This window comes from Oryctolagus cuniculus, chromosome 2 (genome assembly GCF_051225735.1).
Source record: "Oryctolagus cuniculus isolate XC-2025 breed Fujian yellow rabbit chromosome 2, ASM5122573v1, whole genome shotgun sequence".
Lineage (NCBI taxonomy): Eukaryota > Metazoa > Chordata > Mammalia > Lagomorpha > Leporidae > Oryctolagus > Oryctolagus cuniculus.
In genome coordinates this window covers 133,703,614-133,712,665 of record NC_142868.1, presented here as the reverse complement: position 1 = coordinate 133,712,665, position 9,052 = coordinate 133,703,614, and the positions used below count along the sequence as shown (strand labels likewise).

Here is a 9,052-nt window from a genome sequence, read left to right as displayed (position 1 = left end):
CTTGGCTCTCAGCGTCTTAATCAACAATCACAAGGCAGGTAAGCAGCTTGGATAGAGAGGATGGGAACACAATCTCCTTCCAGAGGAAGAACAGTGTGATCTGTGACTTCCTTAGACTAGAAGAGCCCAACTTGAGAGAGATGAAGTGAAGACTCTTCAGTACCAAGACACAGCAATGCTGCTCAATCAGCTGTGTCCCAGGGCATCCATCATTCATCACAAGTGACATACCAAGCATCTGGAATCTGAGAAAAGCCTAAGTAACCCACCTACCTTTCCAGGGCTGCCCTAATTGGGAATATGGAGCCTGGGTTCCTACCCTGGAGCCCGGCTCCTCTTATCTGCCCCCGGCTCTCTAGAGAAGAAGCACACGCAGAGGTTGTGGCCTGGACTTTTTTTCCCAAATGGGGAATACAAGAGTACCAAGGAGCCAGACAACTAAACTAAACTAAACTAAAGTAAACTAAACTAAACTAAACTAGGGCTAAACTCTAAATGCTCCTGTGTAGCCTAGTGGCCTCCAAACATTTAGGTGTTTCTAGCAGGTCTGGGTGAAGACCTGAAATCCATAGGTTTTTTTCAGAGCAGCACCGCAGGTAACACTAATTTGTAGTGAGGCTTGGGAGCAGCTTTTGCAACTTCCAGCCTTTCTTACTGGTGTGCCGCTTCACTCTTCCCTAGTTGAGTAAGTATTTCCTCAAAAAGGCCAGGTCTTAACAGGGAGATTGTGGCCACCGCATCAGAGTTGGCCAGGCTTGTGATCACATCATTAGTCCAGCTCCAAAAATCAGGCTGAGGAGCAGTGCAAACTCCAGGAAGCATGGTAGAGCTGCCACAGGCTACACACTCCTGATCTGCCTGACTCTGTAAATGAACTTAGGTACCTGGTCATTTCCCCTTTGCTCAGGGTGACTTAACTGCACAAGAATTTGAGGGACACAGCATCCTATGGGTCACTAACGGAGGTCCCTGAATTTCTCACAGAAGCGGCTTCCGCAGCAGCCCTTCTCAACTCCTACTCCTGCCCACTGGCCCAAGTCCCACTCTCAACACCACACAGAAGGCTCTGAAGCAGAAGTTGCTTTAATCAAGGGGTGAAGTCCTCAGTCAGGGGGACCTCACTCAACCTTTGGTGGTGGGGTCTCAGCCTACCCCCCACACGCCCTGAGGCCCCTCAGGAAGGAGGGAGCAGCCAAACAGCGAATTACCACAGAGGTCAAGGAACGAGAACAGGAAAAAACCCAGGTCAAAGGGTGGGGATAGGACACGAGTGGGGTTGAATGGGGCAGGAGTAGCTTAACCCACATGGTTCTACCTGGGGGTTGGCTGAAGTGGCTGTGCATCGGGCAGAGCAGCACCAGGGTGCTGAGGGTTGAAGGGGACAGTGGGGCAAGGAGTGCTTAGGAGATGAGGCGCCCATGAAGTTGGTGCAGCTGCTCCTGTGTCAGCACCAGCCGGTGTCGCTGTCCAAGGCCAGCCGCACAGGAGAAGGTCACTTTGCCCATGTAGACTGTGTCATCTTGCTGCTCTTCCTTGGCCTGGGGGTTAACGAGGGGAACAGGACCCCAGGTCAGGGGCTCACTTGAGCTGTGAGTCCCTGAAGGGGTCACTGAACACTGAGACCAAGACGGCCCCTAACAGACTGAGGCTTTTGAGTCTCTAGGCCACAGTACCTAGAGAATGGGTATACACAGTCTGACAAGGAAGTTTTGAGTCTCTCTTTATATCAAAAGTCATGGAAGGTGTGTTGTCTATGTGCTAAAATAATGAAATTTCTAGAGGCATTGCAAGCACTTTTGAGTTACTTGCAAATAAGACTTGGCCAAATAACCCAGGGTGTGCAACTGCTGGACTTTAGATGCCAGAGGCCTCTTCAAATTCTGAGGTAGACAAGGAGGACCCACCCGAGCCCTCCACACTGCCCATCTTCTACCCCAAGCTCCCTCTTACCCTGAGGAAGGCTGATGAAGGGAAGGTGGCAAAGGCAGTGGGCACAGTGGCTCCAGGGCGCTGGGACACTGTCTCCTTGAGGACTTCATCCTGGGGAGAGGGAAGGGAAGACAAAGGCTCATTTCCGGGACCCCACAGGCCAGCACAGGACATCCCTGGTTTCACAGAGACACTGAAACCGAGGGAGAAGGGACTTAGTCCTATCACTATACTTTTGCTCTCACTTCCAACACCACACTTACTGCAGCCTTTCTCTTTACTTTAAAGATCCTCATTTTCCCCACTCAGTGTCTACCACTTTTGGAAGCCATGCCCATCCATTTTGCCCACAGTAATCTCAGTTGACAGAGCTGCAGACTGAACCATACCCCCTAAAGATGATCCTGCTCATCCATTTCGTTGATGAGAATATGTCTTCTGTTTGCACTGAGACTGTGACCTCCTAAGGTGAGAACTCGGCCCTTCCCTCCACCCCCTGCCTAATGTACATCAAGGACATGGCTGATCCCAGAGGAACTCTTTCCCCCAGTGAATGCTCTGGGGTAAAGTCTGGAGGGTGGGGAAGGGCAGGGTCTTAGCTGACCTTGAGTTTCTCAATGGTGTCACTCAGAGACTTGAGCTGAGCCACTTGCTCCATAAGCTGGGCTGATGGGCTCTTTGCAGCTGTGGGGAGAGAAAGCAGTAAGGCCCAGGCAGGCAGCTGTACTGGATTACAGGTCAGGCATGCAGGTACTAGACCTTCTCAGCAGGGAAGGCACATAACAGTGAGTTGGTGAACCAAGCAAACTGAACACTGAAGCCATCAAACACTACTGGGAAGAATTCCAATGGTGCAGAGACTGGTTGAGCAGGCGCTAAAATCCTGGGGCAAGGGGAGAGGGTCCGCTATTTATCTCAGGGATTGGCAGGTACGTACCAGGGCTGGCACGAGTGATATCCACTACGTGGGTGTGTGTGCTCAGCTGATTCAACGTCTCTAGCAGCTGGCTGGTCTTACGATACAGCGCCCCAGATGCCAGCTCGCTGCTGGGGCCCTCATGGGGCGGAAGCGACAGCTTTGCAACATGTAGAGGGGGAAGGGCTGCCAAAGATGCCTTCATCTGGGCTCCCTGTAGAGGAAAGAGACGGTAGTGGTAGAAGCACTAGAAGGCCCTGCCATCTAGTAGGGCAGGCACACTCCACCTCCAGGCAGCTGTCCCTGTGGCCCTCACCTTGAGGATGCTGTTCTCATGCTGGAGCTGAGAGATGTGCAGCCTCATGGCAGAGATCTGCTGAAGCAGCAGTGGTGAGTCTTTCACCAGCCCAGGGCCTGGCATGGATCCTGGAACCTGCCCAGGGGCGCCCCCTGTGGGTACCATAACAAAGGTCATCAGTCCCCAGTGGAGAGGGCTGAAAAACAGGCTCCATCTCTGTCGGGAAGTTCCCCTTTCCTCATTCCCTCCCACCTCCAATCCTGGTTGCTCCCAAGGTGGAAGCCTCAGCTTGCTGCCCCAACCCCTATTCCCATCAGCCCTGGTAACCCCCAGCCAGGGTGGTCTCTACCTCGCTGTTGTTCTTCTGTGCTCGGGACAGCCCATGGGGGAGCAGGAAAAGAAGAGAGAGGAATTAGAAGATTTAGGGGTTGGGGGACCCACCAGAGGAATTCTGGACATGACCTGCAGGAAAATCCTTTTCCTCATCACTGTCTCTAACAAGATCCTGCCTCTGTCCCCTCCCTATCTTTGGGGGAAGAACAAGTATATGTGAAAGGATAGCAAATAGGAGTAAAGTCACCCGACAGGGTATGTGGTGTTGAGAGGGTGGCAAAGTCAGTGTTGGCGGGGGGGAAGCACTGGGGGCAGGAGGCTGCACCACCTCCTCCTCCTCCCACTCCAAGAAGGGCACTGGGAGTGCTCTAGAGACCTGGTATGTCTGCACCCTTAGTGCTCACCAGCAGCAAAACTTAAGTTCAGGATGCAAATGCATCCCCTTTCTCCTGAGGCTTCCCTATGGCTCTGAGGCAAAAGCTCCCCCTCTTTTGGTGGGAAGTTTTGCAAATTCAGAACTAGTGTTGGTTCAAAGAGCCTGTGCTATAACAATAAAATGTGGTAATTCGGGAGATTCCCCCCAAAGAATACGGAGATCTCTCTACCTCGGGAGGCTCAAGCCAAGAAGGTGCTTGTTCACCTCCCAATATCCAGGGGTGCCAGTGACAGAAGTATGATGAGAACAAGACCCTAGGGGAAGTCAGCTGATGAGACACAGGAGCAGCAGGGACTGTCTAGAGGCCCTGAGGGTTTAATTCCAGGGCAAGGAGACTGTCTTCTGGAAATGAGTAGAGAGGAAATGAAGAAAGAACAAAAGCTAACTACAGGCAGATGATAACCAAGATGGCAGCAGCTACTGCCTTACTCAGGAAAAGTGGGAGAATGCGTCTGAAAAACTCCAGGTAAAGAGCCTGACCGTACTGAAGTGCCTAGGCCAAAGTCAGAAGAGAAGCCCCCAAGTGAGACTGGGAAAACTCAGCAATGGAGGAGGCAACTGTGCACACCACAGGATGAAGCCACGTGAATTCTGGGGGAACACAGTGCCCCAGCAGAGGAATGATGAAGATAGGCACCAGGCAAGGCTGGATGCCCCGGAGAGCTGGCACAGCCTGTGCAGGCTGACAGCCCTCTGGGATACAGGGTGAGGCAGAAAGGCCAGACTGTAGACTCAACAGAGATATCTCCTAGAGTATAGCTGTTGTTATTCAGAGCTGCATTGATAACTTGGTAGTGCCCCACTTTTGTTAGAGGGACTCATCATATACCTTTGGGGAAAAGGAAAACCTGCTAGGCCAGTGCCACGGCTCAATAGGCTAATCCTGCGCCTGCAGCGCTGGCACACTGGGTTCTAGTCCTGGTCGGGGCACCGGATTCTGTCCTGGTTGCCCCTCTTCCAGGCCAGCCCTCTGCTATGGCCCGGGAGTGCAGTGGAGGATGGCCCAAGTCCTTGGGCCCTACACCCGCATGGGAGACCAGGAGAAGCACCTGGCTCTGGCTTTGGATCAGTGCAATGCACCGGCTGCAGCGCACTGGCCATTGGAGGGTGAACCAATGGCAAAAGGAAGACCTTTCTCTCTGTCTCTCTCTCTCACTGTCCACTCTGTCAAAAAAAAAAAAAAAAAAAAAAACCTGCTGAAAGTACATTCCTGGCTGAACATCACAGGCAAAGGGGATAGAAATCAAAGTGACATCAAGGACAGTCTATCTCCTCTGGGCAGTGCTGCCCATCCACTGTACTCACCACCAGCAATACCAGACACCAGGGTAGCAATGCCTGAGGGCGGAGGCCCCCGGAGCCCCTCGATTGTGCGCTTGGACTGGCTGTTTAGCCGCTGCTTTAGCTCTGCCTTTTCTGCCTCCAGCTGGTCGATGTCAGCCTGGAGTGCATCCATTGTCTCCTCAAAGTCTCTGTGAAAGAGCATCTAGGCTTCAGCAGGGTCCCTTCCCCATGTCCCCAGCCCAGGTTGTCAGTCCTGACATGTCCTTGCAGTGACTCTGTTAGTGAGAATCCGGGGGCAGGCAGCACAGGCCTAGGCTGGGATGATATGATGGGGAAGGAAGATGGGGAGAGTCTCACTATAAGAGGGCTTGGGTAGGGGGACAGGTCAGGAGGAGAGAGCCACAGCAGGAGGGAAGGCGGGAGGAGGCAGGGCCCCAAGGACGGTGCCTGACTTCTCCTTCTTCCGCAGCAGCGCCTGGGTCTCCTCCAGCCGAGTCTGGACTTTCTCGATGCGCTCGTCTGCATCCTTGGCAGCACTGTCCAATTTCTTCTCCAAGAGGCTCAGCCGCACATTGGCCTCACTCAGCTCCTCCCCCTGAACAAGGACAGAGAGCTTCGAGTTCCCTGACAACCCCCGCCCCCCACTGCTCCTGGGACCTGGGCCAGGCTGTAAGATAGAAGCTCTCTTGGGACTCTAGTGACTAGAGTTCTGATTGCAGGCCTCATTTTTCCCCTCGACCTCCAAGTTTTCTGTCTTGATCCCCAATACTTTCTGGCCCCCCAGGCCCTGAGCCCAGTCTACTCTCACCTTAATCTTGAGTGACTTCTTCAACTCCTTGATAACAGTCTCTCGATCCTCAAGCTTCAAACCCAGGCCTTCGGCATCTGTGATCTCTGCACGAAGGGCTGCAGCCCGCAGCTCAACCGGGGGAGGCTAAAAGAAGGGGTAGGGCAGGAGAAAAGCTTATTGATGTGCTCATTTCAGAGGAAAACCTTGTCTTCCATGAACAGTGCTCTCCAGACACCTGCCCCCTGCCTCTCTGCCCTCCCACAACCAGCAGCAGCTCTGCAGGTGCTGCTCCTCCAGGCTGAAGGAGCCGCCAAGAAAATCTCCACCCACCTTGCTGGGGGGCCGCTCTGCGTCATACTCGCCCTCCTGCATGGCTGTGGCCAGCTTATTCATGGTACTGATGAGGATGTTGCACGACTGGCGCAGGCACTCATAAGGACTGCTGGAGGGGCTCCCATAGATCTGCAGGAGCCAAGGAAAGGAGTGAAGCCCCACATTAGCTGCTGACTTCCTGACACCCTTCTGCCCAGTCATCCAGGTTTACCTGCTCGCTTGCTTTGAAAGCCAGTTCCTCCAGGGCAGCCACCAGCAGCCCCTCATTTTCCGCCAACGGGGCAATGAGCTGGGCAGCAGCAGCTGCCACCTCCTGCAACACAGCTACCACCCACGTCAAGTGTTTCCTGCAGTCCAGGAGTGTGTCGGACACCTATGTGACAGGCCAAGAGTCAGGAACTCATCCTGGGTCCAGTACCACAGTTCCCAGCTACACAAAACCCATTTTTGTTTCCTGACCGCATCCAGATCTTAATGTGCTATATGGCCCTTCTGGTTCTATTCAGCTTCCTTCCCTTCCCCACTAGCAGCCCTAAACCTGTGGTCCAAAGGCCAGCGCAGCTGGGATCCCAGGAGCATCAGTCCCCGGCATTCGCCTTCGGATCTTCTTGCAGAACTGTCGGATGTCACTGCACGATGTCTCCAGGTCCCGGAGCAGGAGGGCGATATCTGTAGCCTCCTGTCCACTCTTCTCAGCAGACAGGAAATGGACAGGAAACCAAGTCAGTAATTAAGGCTGAGTGTGAGAAGGTGAGAACTAGGCAAGAGGAAGAGCTCACACAGATCTACATGTGCTCTCACCTGCAGGAAGGCACGCAGCCGTCCTACCTCCACGCTCATGCAGTCAAGGGCGCTCTGGGTGAACTGAGGACAGAAACATGTGCTTTAGCCCCTAACAGGAGCCCTTCTGCCCCATCATAATTCCTAAGAAGGCAATACCCTCTTTTCACCCCAAACATAAGTGAGTCCTCTGGCTTCCCTGATCTGGCTTTGGTGACCATGCCTGAAGGGGCCAAATCTCTTGATCTTTGTCCTCTATTTCTGAGCTCTACTGGAGGCTTAACCACCAGCCCAGACACTGCACCTTGATGTGGTCAGCCAGCTGTAGGGTACAGTCCTCAGGCTGCTCAGCAAGATGGATGCTGTACAGATGCTAAAGAGAGATAAGGAAGAAGAGATAACCATTAGCCCCTGGAGGAGTAGGGAGTTCTTCCCAAAATGTAGTTTCATTTCTGGGTATCATGGGTCTCCAGAGGTACAAGAGAATTCAGAGGTAGAAGCAGCTGCATCTTTAGGCAAGTTCATGTAACAGCAAACCAGGCCTCAAGAACCCAGCCAGGGTCACAACTACATGGCGATGGCCTCCATTAGGGGAAAGCTTCCCTCCCTTCTGTCCCAAGCCTAAATTCCTGCCCCAGACCTGGTAGTACTTGATGGCCTTGGTGAGAGGCTCCACGTTGACAGTTTCATCCAGCTGATCCTTATGTAGCAGCTCAATGAGGAAGTCCAAGGAGCGCTCATGGGCACTCATCTCAGGGTAGAGGCTGCCCACCTTCTTATACACATCCACGCTGCACTGAGAGAGGGCACTAGAGACCAGAGAAGGGCTCTGTGAGGCCAAGGTCAGCCAGGCAACCTCCGTTCCAGTCAGTCCTGCACCCATGGTCCTGGAGTGCGGGGCTCAGGAGTCACTTACTGCTCATAGCGGTGTAGTGTAGCCTGCAGAAGACTCAGTGAGTACACCAGCCCGGCAGCAAAGCTCAGCTGCTCCCCAGCAGCTCCACGCAGCCCAGGCCGCTCTGAACAGTTCTCACTCAGTTCAAACTTCTCCTGGGCCTGCTTCCGGATCAGCTCTGCCTGTGGGAAGAAGACCAGGGCCTTGAGACTCAGAGCAGAAGATGGAGAACATAGACTCAGGAACACACAAGGCACAGAGTCTAACAATTGGTCTCAAATGGGGAGCATGGACACATGGGAGAGAAAGAAAAATAGCTCTGAGACAGGCAGGGAGTCTTGCAGTGGGCAAGGCTAACCATGTGACTGGCAAAGCTTGTGAGGACTTAGGATGTGAGAATGAAAGGGCACTGAGACTAGTGGGACCAGGCTCTTCCCTGGCTTAAGGGAAGGCTTGCTCCTGCTGTCTCTCAGGCTAGAATGCTAAACCACCACTTATCCCCTTGGCTAACAACTCCCAGTCACCTTTCTATTCCTCAGCTCCGATGTTACTCCTTCAATCATATCCTGCCCCCATCTAAATCAGCTTCCTAATTGTGCTCTCCCAAAGAGCATACAGAATTTGTAACACGGTCAGTCATCCCTGGGTATCCACGGGGGACTGGTTCCAGGACCCCTCTCTGATAATAAAACCCACACTTACTCAATTCCCTTATATAAAATAGTATAGTATCTGCATATGACCTACATATATCATCCTATAGACTTTAAATTATCTCTAGATTATTTATAATACCTAATATGATATAAATGCTTTGTAAATAGTTGTTAACACTGTATTGTTCAGGCAATAATGACAAGGAAAGAAGTCTGTATGTGTCCAGTACAAGCTCAGTTGCTTTCTCCTTGAATATTTTTGAGACACAATTGGCAGAACCCACAGGATATGGAGGGCTGACTGCATTTATTCATCTGTGACCTTGCTAACTGTAATCTTCCACTACCTCATGAACTCTGTGAGCAGAAACACTGACTGCAGTCTCCACTTGGCACCATCAA

At 52.6% G+C, this 9,052-nt stretch overlaps 1 protein-coding gene across 17 annotated transcripts in view; it reads right to left on the bottom strand.

The window, feature by feature from the left end:
• Positions 1-1,065: 1,065 nt before the first annotated feature.
• The window catches only part of DCTN1 (dynactin subunit 1), a 30,619-nt gene continuing 22,632 nt past the window's right edge, over positions 1,066-9,052 (bottom strand). For 9 of the 17 annotated variants that reach the window (XM_051837114.3, XM_051837125.3, XM_070068876.2 and 6 more), the window contains 16 exons: positions 8,016-8,176; positions 7,740-7,908; positions 7,404-7,472; positions 7,121-7,183; positions 6,858-7,007; positions 6,531-6,692; positions 6,317-6,448; positions 6,005-6,130; positions 5,649-5,791; positions 5,218-5,384; positions 3,493-3,507; positions 3,162-3,295; positions 2,867-3,059; positions 2,534-2,613; positions 1,951-2,040; positions 1,066-1,538 (listed from right to left, as the gene is read on the bottom strand). In XM_051837114.3, coding sequence (XP_051693074.2) covers positions 1,401-1,538; positions 1,951-2,040; positions 2,534-2,613; positions 2,867-3,059; positions 3,162-3,295; positions 3,493-3,507; positions 5,218-5,384; positions 5,649-5,791; positions 6,005-6,130; positions 6,317-6,448; positions 6,531-6,692; positions 6,858-7,007; positions 7,121-7,183; positions 7,404-7,472; positions 7,740-7,908; positions 8,016-8,176 — 1,992 coding nt within the window. In that variant the 3' untranslated portion in view covers positions 1,066-1,400. The remainder of the gene's footprint in view (positions 1,539-1,950; positions 2,041-2,533; positions 2,614-2,866; positions 3,060-3,161; positions 3,296-3,492; positions 3,508-5,217; positions 5,385-5,648; positions 5,792-6,004; positions 6,131-6,316; positions 6,449-6,530; positions 6,693-6,857; positions 7,008-7,120; positions 7,184-7,403; positions 7,473-7,739; positions 7,909-8,015; positions 8,177-9,052) is intronic. The other 8 variants (XM_051837118.3, XM_070068877.2, XM_070068878.2 and 5 more) reach the window with 1 other exon arrangement.